Source organism: Schistocerca serialis, chromosome 10 (assembly GCF_023864345.2).
Source record: "Schistocerca serialis cubense isolate TAMUIC-IGC-003099 chromosome 10, iqSchSeri2.2, whole genome shotgun sequence".
Taxonomy (NCBI): domain Eukaryota; kingdom Metazoa; phylum Arthropoda; class Insecta; order Orthoptera; family Acrididae; genus Schistocerca; species Schistocerca serialis.
This window is the reverse complement of record NC_064647.1, coordinates 141,383,245-141,397,785: the sequence shown is the minus strand read 5'-3', so window position 1 is coordinate 141,397,785 and position 14,541 is coordinate 141,383,245. Positions and strand designations below refer to the sequence as shown.

Sequence of the window (14,541 nt, the reverse complement as noted above, 5' to 3'; positions counted from 1 at the left end):
TGAGATTCATTGGGAGAGTGCTTAGAAAATGTAGTCCATCAACAAAGGAGGTGGCTTACAAAACACTCGTTCGACCTATACTTGAGTATTGCTCATCAGTGTGGGATCCGTACCAGATCGGTCTGACGGAGGAGATAGAGAAGATCCAAAGAAGAGCGGCGCGTTTCGTCACAGGGTTATTTGGTAACCGTGATAGCGTTACGGAGATGTTTAATAAACTCAAGTGGCAGACTCTGCAAGAGAGGCGCTCTGCATCGCAGTGTAGCTTGCTCGCCAGGTTTCGAGAGGGTGCGTTTCTGGATGAGGTATCGAATATATTGCTTCCCCCTACTTACACCTCCCAAGGAGATCACGAATGTAAAATTAGAGAGATTAGAGCGCGCACGGAGGCTTTCAGACAGTCGTTCTTCCCGTGAACCATACGCGACTGGAACAGGAAAGGGAGGTAATGACAGTGGCACGTAAAGTGCCCTCCGCCACACACCGTTGGGTGGCTTGCGGAGTATAAATGTAGATGTAGAATTTAGGTAGTTATTGTTGCAGAAAAAATTATCGAATTCTGATATGCACTAAAATCTCCATGCCAAACTACTGTAGCACACTGCCATAAGAAAGAGAAGGAAATGGCACAAGCTACTGATAAAGGGCAGCTGGGGTTCTCCACTTTGTTTTGGCTACTCTAGCTGCATGCAGCTGCACAGTGGCACAGGGATCTCAATGTGTACCGGGTATGTACATAAAAAAAGTAGGCACATTAATAATGTACGTTTACCTTTTAGATGAGTTAATGAACATTTTGTCGCTACTTCTTGTGACCCTACAGGACCTACACACATCTGAATTACACTAGATGTGAGATTTCACAACCGGTTTTTCATCTGTTTCTCCTCTTCAGCAGCTTACAGTACAATCAAATCATTACCAGTATACACTACTGTACACTCACAGTGTATTTTCAAGTGGTACTTATACAACCTCTGAGCAAATGTAAATGCTTCTCCAATCTGTGGCTCATTGTGAATAACTGTGGTAACACATAAGTATAGAATGTTCCCTTGTTTGGAGAACTAGGTGTATTCTCAAGTTTCTACAGTACAAAAATTACATTTGATAAATGTTGAAAATGTATGTTTTTTCATCAGTGTGCAATCACAAGTGTTCCTTCAACTTGATCATGCTTCTGATCTCTTATCCTTTTCCGCCTGAGGCCACACGATCGTGCTGGTTCGGTTTTTTATTTTGTATGCCGACCTGTTGCTTCTGCTTTGCTTCCAACCAGCCTGAAACGATTGTCCAACTTGCGGCTTCACATTTCACTTGTTTTTGTTCCAATTCCACGTCAACAGAGCGCAGCAGAAACGGTGAATGTGGGTGTTAACAGAAGCGTCACGTGTTCTTCAGGTTAGTAGCTAACTTGTGTTATTTAAAGTCTTTTGACGTATATCCGTTTGTGTTTGTTTGATATTGTATATACAACAGACTGGCAATGAATAACGTCAATAATCTCATACTTCTTAACAGTAATTGGGCAGGTTGTTACGTCGCTATTTAGTTGGTTTTACTTCTGATTTCCATACAACATTAGGCATTATATTTATTACTTACCATACACCTTGGATTTTTTCTTCTTTGTTACAGAATCCTTCGCCCATTCAGAGCCCCACTCGGTATTTGGATACAACAGCTAGAGTAATTAAGCTGTCTTTTGGAATTAACTATGGGGTGCATAAGGTATCCTAGGTTACCTATGTATTGGCAGAAATGCATTTCTCTGAGCACAGTTAGTGAAAGTACGTCTCGAGACCGTTTTATTGCCCTGCAATACAACATACATTTTGTAGATGCTGTAGACGAATAGACTGTGGAAGATTCAACCACTCATTGATGCTGAGAGAGAGAGAGAGACAGAGAGAGAGATGCCATACTTCATCCTGTACATTCAATTGTTACAGCATTGATGAACAAATGATATCCTTCACAGGGCATTGTAAATTAGAACAATATGTCAAAGGCAAACCTAGACCTATAGGGTTTAAGAAATTTATTTTGGCTTCAGCTTCAGGTATAGTTTTAGATTTTGAGATATATCAGGGTGCAAGTACGAATTTTGGTGATAAATCATTAAGCTTAGGACCACCAAAGATTTTGCAACTTTCCCAAACTCTATCACAGGAAAGTTTCATTTATCTTGATAGATATTTCACTACCACTACCCTCTTAGAGAAACTCAGAGAGAGAGGAATCAAAGGCACAGGAACAATAATGACAAACAGAATAAAAAAATATTAAACTGAAAGTAAATGAATAGAGGAGAATGTCATCAGTACATTAGATCAGATGAGCCAGTCATTATCAATAAGTGGCAGGATAATCAAAAGATTGTTGTGGCATCCACTTCTGCTGGCATAGAGCCAAAGTGCAAAGGTGGGGTAAGAAGGTATATAAATATTTAGAAATAGACTGTCTTTCTGTCATTAAGAAGTACAATATTAATATGGATGGAGCAGATATTAATGACCAACAAATTGAATGATATCAGACATGGATCAGAACAAAAAACCGAACCCTTAAGTGCTTACTTTACTTTACAGACCTGATTGTAGTAAATTGTCGGTTTATGTAGAAACAGCACTGCAGGGAACAGCAGCTTACAAAATAGAATGTAATGGATTCGCTGAAATTCAGGATGTCTTTGCCCGAGGCTCTATTGTCATGTCCAGATAGGAAAATGACAGAAGAACGCGAGCTACAATTAAAGTGAAGTAGTTCCACCTAGAAAGGCAAAAATTTACAAACCCCATCCAAAACCAGGACTGGACAAGAGGTATGATGGCTATGGCCACTGGCCAACAGTGCATGACATTTATTCCCCAAGGACTTGCCCTGCAACAGCAGGGCAAAAACTAAACATGGCAAATACAATCAGTACTTAAGTCTATTCAAAGAAAAAAACTGTTTCAAGTCATTTCGCAAAAAATAATGTTTGATTTTATGATGTAATTATTAAAACATTTTTGCTATGATTGTAATATATTTGATGAGAGCACGAGATCATATGAACTGTCTAATGAATTAACACCTGATGTGTATGATCATGCTTGTGCTTTTTTGGATAATTATAAATGAAAAAATGTTTGCAGTATTTTTTCTGCAATCAATGACATCAGGACACTGTAACAATGCTACTTGCAGTTCTTGCACAATGAAAAATATTTCAGGGTGTAAAGGGATATGACACACTTGACAGCTTCATAAGCGTTCGTCGGTGTGCAGCTGTGAATGCTTCTTCAGTGCAGAACTTCGAGTGAATGTCTTGTTGCAAATGCCACAGCTGTGTACGCGTTCACCAGTGTGCAATCGTGAATGCTGCGTCAGCGCCCAGCTTTGCGCGAATGTCTTGTTACAAACGCCACATGCGTACGGGCGCTCGCCAGTGTGCATGCGACCATGCTTCTTCAGGCTATTACTGCATCTGAATGCCTTGTTACAAATATCACAGCTGTAAGGTCGTTCATCAGTGTGCACTTGAGAATGCCGCTTCAGCGAAGAACTTAGAGCGAAAGTCTTGTTGCACACACCACATATGTATGGGCGCTCGCCAGTGTGGAGTCGTGTATGCTTCTTCACTTCTTCTCTGTCTCTGAATGTCTTTCTGCAAATGCAACAGCTGTATGGGCGTTCACCACTGTGCAATCGTGAATGGTGCCTCAGTGCCCAACTTTGAGCGAATGTCTTGTTGCAAATGCCACATACGTAGGGGCGCTCGTCGCTGTGGATTCGCAAATGGTCCTTCAGGCTACTACTGTGTCTGAATGTCTTGTTGCAAACACTACAGCTATGCGAGCGTTCACTAGTGTGCACTTGTGAGTGCCGCTTCAGTGAAGCACTTAGAGCGAATGTCTTGTTGCACATACCACAGACGTACGGACGCTCCCCAGTGTGCAATCGTGAATGATTCTTCAGTTTATCACTGTCTCTGAATGTCTTTCTGCAGACGCAACAGCTGTATGGGCGTTCACCAGTGTGCAATCGTGAATGCTGCTTCAACGCACTACTTTGTGCAAAAGCCTTGTTGCAAACGTCACAGGTGTACGGACGTTCACCAGTGTGCACCCGGAAGTGCTTCTTCAGATCAGATTTTTGCATGAATGCCTTGCTGCAAACGCCACAGTTGTATGGGTGTTCGCCTGTGTGCCGCCGCGAATGTTGTTTCAGTGCCCAACTTTGCGCAAAAGTCTTGTTGCAAACGCCACAGCTGTATGGGCGTTCACCACTATGGATTCTGAAGTGTTTCTTCAAATAGGTATTCTTTGTGAACATTTTGTGACACACACTGCACGAATGTAGTGGAATGCTGGTAATCAAACCGCTGTTGTCTCCGTTAGTGTCGTTGTCGTTGTCCACACCAACACCGATGGAGCTGCAGAAAGCAGAGAGAATGGTATCAGAAACTATTGTAGTACCAGTGCAAGTATGTGAATGAAAAATTATAGTAACAAATACTAGGTTCACATACATCTCAAAAATTTCAGTGAACTATGTAGTAGCACAATGAATGAAATTAACAAAAATTTTAGGTTCTTTTCAAGAGGCGGCAGTGGGAGATGAGTTCACCTGAAGCACTACTTTAGAATCCAGAACGCTGTAAATTTGTCAAAGTTAAATGTAGGCAGATTTGATGATAGTGGAATTGCTGCAAAGTGAAACATCATGAAAACATGAACAACAATAATTACTCCTACAGATGTAAGAAAGTAACTGGAAAGGTCTATAGAACACCAATGCATACCAAATGAACTTCTACATCAACAAATATACTCTGCGAGCCACTGATGATGTGACATATACGTAACTTCAGATACGCCTTTATTAAGCTGTTGTATGCTGTTTTCATAGCTATCCTACTACCTAAAAGTCATTGGTCATAAAAAGAAATGAGCGACTTTGTTAGAATGGTTCAAATGGCTCTAAGCACTATGGAATTTAGCATCTGAGGTCATCAGTCCCATAGACTTAGAAGTACTTAAACCTAACAACCTAAGGACATCACACACATCCATGCCTGAGACAGGATTCGAACCTGCGACCATAGAAGCAGCCCGGTTTTGGACTGAAGTACATAGAACCACTCGGTCACAGTGGCTGGCGACTTTGTTAGATTATTATAAGCAATTCCACCTTGCTTATGGAGCAGTGGTGGATAGAACCTTGACAGCGTGACGGACCATGGAATATATGTTGCACTATGGGGAACCTAAATTAATATTACAGCGTTGGAAAGAACTATTTAAATGATAGTGGGAGGTAGTTAAAGATCAAAGTAGAATGTGGTTGAAATGTGCGTAAATATACAACTTGAAAACGAAATTGAAACCTAGCCCTGAGGTATACAAGCAATAGAACATATAAAAGTATATAGTTTATTTTGATTAGTTAATATATTTATGCATTGAATATCATCAAATAATTTGATTAAAGTGGGTTATTAGTTCTGAAAACAATGGTAATCAATATAGTCAAGGGACAAAGTATCTCTTTCTGACAGCACAATATTCAACAAAATCAAAACTAATCTGAATGCATATCGTTATTTACCAACTTTAAGAATATGTCTCATAAACTAATGAAGAGCAAATAATGGAGACAATATAATTTATACACTAACAATGATCACACACAATCTCAAGACTTCACTTCTGGATGATCAGACACTATTTTGTAATTCACATGACCTAACCTGTACTCTGAATATGTGAGACTGATATGTGCAGAATATATGGTCTGAACATTTTCTCAAGCTGTGCTGATAATTGATCCAGTATCCTCATGTTTTCTTTATTTCTACAGTTTTCCGAACAATCGTCAGGCATGTAATGATTGCTTACTATCTGAGGCAAACTGTGTTTAAATATAAACATCACATTAGGCATAAGCAGACGTTTCTTCTGGTATCCACATCAAACAGCACCCATGAGACACTTCCCACATTGACGAAGTGTGGACCCATGACCACTGAGAAAAAGTTATTCCTTTATTTTGGCTGAAAGTGTCTTATTGACTGAGCACTAGCTAACATACGAAATGTTGTACCAGAATTTTTGTCTACTGGGTTGAATTGTTGACACTGCAGTTAAATATTACATGTTTCTTGATCTAGTACAAATCTCACTTATTCAGAATCCCTCTACTTTAAACATTAATTCGAATTTGTATTTTTAATTGTAGTTTGCACAAAGCCAAGTTATTACGAGTACAAGAACTGAAACAGGAAAAACCCCTAATAATCGGGTACCTCCGCAGTATCTTGCCAGTATGCTTCCAATAAGCGTAGAGTCACCACTACAAAGTCTGTCCACTTGTATGCTGTGCTCTGTGATTCGTTTCTCACAGGATAACAAATATCCACTGTCGATATCCATCAGGAGTTAATCTCTGACTATAAGGAAGGCTGCATGAGGATTGAAAAGGGGATGAGACACGAGTCCATCATTCAGACCCTGAGACAAAACGTCATAGTGTCATGTGAGAGAAAACTGGCGAAAGTGCCGGAGAAAAACAGCAAAGGTAACTCATTCGGCAGGGAAAGTTGTGACAACCATCTTTAGGGACTGTCAGGGGGTGTTATACGTTCATATCTGCCTTGCAACACCACCATTAATGCAGCGAGCTGCCATCAAAAGAAAACTTCCTGGAATTTTGCCTCACAAAGTTCCTCTCGTTTATGACAATGCTCTGCCCCATGCAGCTCGAATGACCTTGGCAGGGCTCGAAAGATTCAACTGGGAAGTGTTCCTGCATCCTCCATATTCAGCAGATCTCTCCCCAAGTGATTTTCACATGTTCCTCCCATGGAGGTATTATTCTTACCTCCATGGTTCCTCCAACCCAAAGTTCATCTTTGACGTAAGCATTTCAACACCCATGACGAATTCAGATGAACAGTGAACAGCTGGTTACAAGCACAGTAGCTGATCTGGTACAAAACTGGCTTGGAAAAACTTACGGAATTTTACCGAACACACTTGGAAAAACATGGCGACTATGTAGATAAGTAACAGAAGCATTGTACAATGCCAATAAAAGTATTTGAAGACGATGAATTGTTCCTAGTGTTTTTATAAAATAGTGAAACTTACTTACTGGACGCTCCTTGTAGGAATGATGTTTCTCTGACAGCCGACGATGGCCTCACAAAGTTGAGTCTGACTACTGAGGCTACCAGACTTCTTTTTCTGATAGATGTACATGTGTCTCCTCAACACTTGATCGTTTACCAAGTAATAACATAGCTTTTGTTCTTGGTTTCTAGACATCGGATACAACAAAACCTGATGAAGAGATCATATTCAACATTTGCAGATGTATTCAAGATCTGCTTACCTTTGTGCAAAAATTATCTTTTGTATATAGGGGTCTGTAGCTAATGCAGATTTCTTGTATGATGTCATTTTCCTACATAGTCTTATGTTTTATTCTACTACAGCCACTTTATCTGGTAATTCAGAGGTTAGCTAATTTCACCCCCTTGGTCATTATCAAGCCATCTGGTGTGAAAAACATTCCAAAAGTTACAACATCTTCAGGACGAATCAAGAAATAAAATAACATATAGGTATATAAAAAATGTTTACACAACTCAGTTACTTACATCGCTGTACAAACTTAATGCTTACAGTAGACATATTACACTCATCTGTGTGGAGGAGGAAACAAGTGATGATGCCACTAATATAAATATTAACTACATTTACCAAACTGCATTCATCCACGTTTTTCATGACATGTGAAAGTAGGTTTTCACATGAACACTGTTTTGGAATGCATACTGGTTGACATGTATGAAAAAATCTGTTCTAGACTTTCAGTACCTTTGGTCTCAGGTATAATAAACAAAAATAGCAGTTGAGCTCATAGTAACAATTTGTTCGAGACACACAGATTTTAACTACACTATGTGAGTACATTTGATAACAACTGCACTGACAGCTCTGTCCTTGACCATGGAGCGAGAGCTAGACTGAACTTACATTTATCAACAAAGAATTAACACACAACTCAAGATAAAATTTTGTGCCACAGGCTAAAACAGTACAAAAAATTGCCGAAAGCGCTTCAAGAGATTACTTAAACAAACTTATTTAGAAAGGCAGTTACAAAGTATGCATTAAGTATTACATTCTATAAACTGAACGATTACTTAGACAACACAAAGTAGGGATTTGGTACAAAATGTACACACATAAATAATAAGGACAATAATAAAACACACCATTTGACATAACCCTTTCACACTATGTTTCTTCCTTCTTTTGCTTCCTTTTCTGGAAAAACTTTCTTCTGAAACTATGCAAAATATAATACTACACATTATTCTCTTTCCGAACTCAAGATCTCACTCATTATAGATAGATTGTGACTCAGTTTTTCAAGATACTGTAGTTAGAGAAGTTGTGGTACACAGAATGGAAACCAGCTGTCATCACTATGGTCCTGAGCCAGCAGATGTGTGTGTAGTGTTACCTTATGAAACAATACCTATATAGTCTGTGTAGTGAATGCAGTGACTTGGAGTTAGAAATGAATGAACAGTATAGCACTAGCCTTTTACATTATTGAGCAGCTTCTTTGTAAAACAGTATTGTACATTAGGAACAAACCAGACGATGTAGTACACTTTCAAACAAATTGGTCTTGTGTTTGGAAGGATGGAGGGTGTAGTCTTCATCTGGTCATCCTGACTTTCATTTTCTGTGGTTTCCGAAAATTATTTCTGCCAAATGCTGCAATGATTTCTACTATAAGGCTACAGCCTATTTCCTGTCCTATCATTGTCAAAGTAGACCTGCAAGTATGTAAATGCCTATACATATAAATTTTAAGTACTTTTCTTGTTCTTAAATAGCAATATGAAGACAGGTCCAATATCCTCATAAAATTGATCTTGGATGGATAAAAACAACAATTACTACAGCTGCTGCTGCTATTACTATTACTGATATTAAACTATGGTCTACCTCTAGCAACAATTACATAAGCTTCTGGGAGTTATTTAATTGTAGCGATTTCAGTTATTTCTAAACACCCTTGAAAGTAATATGTATATGAATCATTTTTGTAGTGATGTGAGAATTACATTGACTCGGTACATTGGAAATCTCCTTTGTAATAGAACACTTGAAAATGGAGATCAGAAGTTCTGCTTCACATTGCTGCTCGCAGTTTCAGATTATGTATGATCCATCCTCCATGAGTCTTTGGACACCATCTTTGGCGCCACTGAAAGCTGTCCAATATTTCAGCGGCCATTAAGGAGTGCATTTGCAAGTGGAGCAGTAAAGGAAATGTGGTACAAGGTACCCTCCGCCGTGCACAACGCACCATACAGTGGCTGGCTTACGGAATACGTATGTAAATGTATATGCAGAAACAACTCTAGATTATGGCGCATGTCGGAGCAAACGATACCTGTCATCTAGGCCCTGAGGTTGTACTTTGATGATTCCACACAATGAGGTGTCTTGAAGAGAATCTCCCCATCCAAACATACCAGCATGGATTCCAAAAACAGAAGCGATGTGGAACCTAACTCGCATCTTGAAAGCCAGGGATCAAAGGCAGTCATGTAGTGGCAGTATTCCTTGACTTCCAAGAAGCATTTGACACAGTGCCACATCCACACTCATTGCTAAATTACAATCATGTGGGATATCAAGCTAAATTTATGAATAAATTGGGGATTTCTTCATAGGGAGGATGCAGCATGTTATCTTAGATAGAATTGGCGACAGATAATTCATGTAACAGATAATTCATGTGACAGATAATTCATGTGTGTCCCCCAACAAGTTATATATTTTATGAAATTGTAGATAATATGAATAATGAACTCAGACTTTACTATATCATGTGGTTATCTATAATGAAATGATGTTTGAAAAAGGACAAATTTTCAGACTTAACTTGATAAGATTTGAAAGTTGTGCAAAGATTGGCAACTCGCTTTAAATTTTTATAAATACAAAATTCGCGTTTCCCAAAACAAAAGCACATAGTATCCTACAGCTAAAATAAGTCACAAGTGGAATCGATCGTCTCATATACCTAGATGTAACAATATGTACAGGTATGATAAGGAATGATCACATACCATCTGACACAGGTAAAGAAGGTGGCAGACTCTGCTCCACTGGGAGAACACTAGGTAATGCAATCAGTCTGCAAAAAGTACTGCTAACAAAATGCTTGTTTGATCCATCCTCGAAAATTGCTAATGGATGTGGGACCAGCATCAGGTAGGACTAATGGAGCACACTGAACACATACAAAGGACAGTACAAATGGCCAAAGGTTTGTTTCACCCACATGAGAATGTCACAGTGACGCTGAAAAAATTGTACTGGCACATGCTCGAAAATCCCAAGAAAACCTGCTTACAGATTGTCTAGAACAAGTTTTATGTGATGAATCTATAAATGTACTACAACCCATACATATCACTTCTGTAAGAATTGCAAGGACAAAATTAATTTAATTACAGTGTACTGGGGGTTTTAAACAAATATTCTTCACTTGCTACATACGTGAATGGAGAGGGAAAAAGACCTAGTAAAGGGTACAATGGAATGTACTCTCTGCCATGCACTTAACGCTAATTTGAAGAGGATGTATGTGGATGTAGAACTTCAGCAGACGGCCTCTTCACACAGGCTACTTTATGACCTGCAGCTACCATGACCTGCATTGCACCTACCACGAACTGTATCAATGCCAAAAATTACATTACATTGGAGAGGAATTCTCGCAGAGTGGTAGCTGTAGCGACTACCAAGCGGAAAATGCAACAATGCAGGAAACTGAGCGAGTAAGCAGGTAGCAAACTGACAACACAAAGGCTGACCACGTCATGACATTGGTGATGTAAACTCTTGAAGTGGTCAGATGGTGGAGAAACTGTAGATGTACAATAGTGATTTGACAGGAAGAGAGGCCAACAACAATGTTTTGTTGGATGAACTGTTATGAGAAAATTAACAAGGTACTAATAATACAGCACAACTAGTTGTTACGACCCTTCACTATCCTTTATTTTTTTCCTCCTCCGTGGCTGTGCACGAAAACATACAGTACAGTGGTATTAACTTTACAGACAGTCCTACAAACAGCTCATGTCGGGAGTGGAATATCTCTGAATATTCCAGATGCATTTTAAAAAATCTTTATTAATATGTTCACACAAAAAAAGGAATAGTGGTAAGCACAGCACATTACCAGTTCGATACATGGCACTTTCAGTTCATGAGCAGACACATCTGTAAGCCATGGTACTAACCACTGTGTTGTACGAAATTCAGAACAGAGAAGAATGAATGTCAGTGATGCCGAGATACATCAGGCTATATCTGAACAAGATGAGAAAAAATGACAACTATAAATTATCAATGTCTGTTGGTCCACCATGGCCAGGGGACATCAGCTGGTAAGTAATTTCCAATGCCAATAAAATTCACCAACAGCCGTATACTTTACTCTGAAAGCAATCAGTTTTGGGATTTCATTTGTCATCTTCAGGCCCCATATGCTTGTCTCCAAATTAACGAACTTGTACAGTACCATACATTACTGGACAGTTGCTGTCATGTCTCTGTGTGAAGCAATTGCATAACAAATGAAATTCACAATATCTTAAAGTGTACAGCTGTTGGTTAATTTTATTGATGCTGAAGAAAGGGGGGGAAAAAACAAATTATTGTCAGTAAATACAGTACAGGAGCTGGAACGTTTTTAGTTTGCTGGGAGTTCACGATGAGATGTGAAACAAAGTGGTTGCTTTGATGTCCATGACAAGATACCAGCCAATTCTCAAGTTTGGAAGATGGGTTGAGAATCCAAAATTCCACCATGAAATGATCTAGAGTCATTGTTTAGTGTAGGTTGGCACTAAATTTAGCATTATGCCACTATTTCTGTGTATGTGGTATATAAACTCCAAGAAAAAAAAGATGATGAACCATCAAGGACAAATCCGAATGGGATGGAAATATGTACATGTGATTTACATGTACAGAGAAACAAATGATTAAAATGTGACTAACTAATTCTAGAGAAAGAGCTTTAGAAAATGAGCAAATCAGTAATGGGTTGGCCCCCTCCATCCCTTATGCTAGCAGTTGATTGGCTTGGCATTACATTTAATTAACACTTGTTCCATAGAACACGAAAACAACATTTCGTAATGATCTTGAATATGTCAATTTAACGTAAATTTTCTTTGCACTATAAAACTGTTACTTTCTTTTTTTACAATTACACTACTTTGTATCTAAAAATGCATCTACTGAATAGAAGTTAATTGCTCGTTGGCTATTTGCAGAACTTTTAATGCTGTTTGGTAAATAACCAAAGACTTTTGTTGCAGCATAATTCATCCCTTCTTGTGCCACAGTCAGACTTAATCCAGTATAGTGAAGATCATCATTTCGTCTAGTATTGTAGCTATGCACTTCAACATTATTTTTGAATTGGGATGGGTTATTAATAACAAATTTCATATGTGAATATACATATTGTGAAGGTACTGTGAATATCCCCAGTTCCTTAAACAAACGTCTCCATGGTGTCTTGGGTGGGCTCCAGCTATTATTCTGATTACATACTTTTGTGCAATGAAAACTTTAAAGGTGAATTACCCCAAAATCTGATCTCATATAAAAGTAGGAAATGAAAATGGGCATAGTAGCCCAATTTACTGATTTGTTTATCATCAAATCTTGCAATAACCAAAATAGCATAAGTAGCAGAAACAAAACATTTCAGCATATCTTCAATGTGTTTCTTCCAATTCAATCTCTCAGCGATGCACATACCTAGAAATTTTGAATATTCTACTTTTAACAACAAACTTTTGTTTGAAGTCTCTATCTCTCTCTCTCTCTCTCTGCCATTTACTGTACTGAACTGTATGTATTATGTTTTTGCAAAATTTAGTATGAGTCCATTCGCAGAGAACCACTTCATTATCTAAAAGACATTATTTACAATTTCCTCAGCTAATTCTTGATTCTTTGAAGTGATTACTATTTTTTGTATCACCATCAAAAAGAACTAGGTTTGCATTTCCATGAATATAGAGTGGCAAGTCATAAATATATATATTATGAACAGTAACAGACCCAAAACTGAATGTTGTTGGACATCCTTCTCGATACCTCCCCAATTCTAGACTGTGCTGATTTTTGCAGACTATCTGTGCTGTCAATTTCAACATTCTGCATTCTCCCAGTTACGTAGGAATTAAACCATTTGTGCATTGTCCCACTCATACCACAATATTTGAACTTATCCAGAAGAATGTCACGACTCACACAGTCAAAAGGCTTTGAAAGATCTCAAAAATCCCAATGGGTGATGTTACATTATTCACAGCATTTAATATTTTATTAGTGAAAGCATATATAGCATTTTCTGTCAAAAAGCCTTTCTCAAAACCAAACTGACATTTTGTTAGTACTTCATTCTTACAAATATGTGAAGCTACCCCTGAATACATTAGTTTTTCAAGAATTATGGATAAATCTGTGAAAAGTAAATGTAAGCGTAGACTTCCGCGGCCGTTGTCTTCTTCAATAAAATTCTTCAGGGTATCAGACCGCATCCTCATAATTTAAAATGCGCCAACGTTTCGGCCAGCGTTGCAGCTAGCCTTCATCAGGGCCTTACGTTAACTGCTAAATGAACACACGTGGTTCCTTAAATAGCTGCACGAGATAACCGTGTCATTACTTGATTGGCTGTAAAAGGAGGAGGAGGAGGGGTGACAGGTATGCTTTATTGGTGTTTCCCTTATTATCTGTCATTGGCTGAAATAGCTGTTTTCTATTGGTCTTTATATTAATCCACCCCATTGGAGGAGACGGACAAATAGCGAACAGGTGATGGCTGTGACGTCACACTGTTTCCATGCTGTCCAGAAGCCGGCTGCGGCGTGCCATTGCTTTGTATGCTCGCGACCACTACTGCGGCTCTCCGCGTGTCTGCATGGACCGCCACGGCTCTGCCACCGCTCCGTAGCCCTGCTATTGCAGGCAGCCAAGACCTCGGAAGCTTGTACCCGTCCTCTCTATTCATGTTGGCGGGTCTTTTGGCTATTTCTATCGCCTCTCTAATCTTTCTTTTGAAAGTGAGAGGCTGTTTCGCCAGGACGCGGGCTTCTTGAAAAAATATTGGTTTCCCGCACTCATCTCGGTGTTCCGCCACTGCTGACTTAGTGTGTTGTTTCAGGCGGATATATCTTTCATGTTCCGAGAGCCTTGTGCTAATCGGACGTCCCGTCTCACCTATGTAGACTAATCCACACGCACAACCAATTTCATACACGCCAGCTGTGTGTAGTTTGTCAACTGCATCCTTGGTAGAACTGAGCATGTCTGATATTTTGTTTCTGCTTCGGAAAATTGGTTTGATGTCGACTTTTCGTAGAATTTTGCCAATACGTTCGGTGACCCCTTGTACATATGGTAACACAGCAATGCTCTGTGCCTCCTT

At 39.1% G+C, this 14,541-nt stretch overlaps 1 protein-coding gene across 16 annotated transcripts in view; it reads right to left on the bottom strand.

The window, feature by feature from the left end:
* Positions 1-1,041: 1,041 nt before the first annotated feature.
* LOC126424828 (zinc finger protein 501-like) overlaps positions 1,042-14,541 on the bottom strand; it is a 148,055-nt gene continuing 134,555 nt past the window's right edge. For 15 of the 16 annotated variants that reach the window (XM_050087622.1, XM_050087630.1, XM_050087625.1 and 12 more), the window contains one exon: positions 1,042-4,420. In XM_050087622.1, the coding sequence (XP_049943579.1) occupies positions 3,250-4,420 (1,171 nt within the window). In that variant the 3' untranslated portion in view covers positions 1,042-3,249. The remainder of the gene's footprint in view (positions 4,421-14,541) is intronic. The other variant, XR_007576220.1, reaches the window with a different exon arrangement.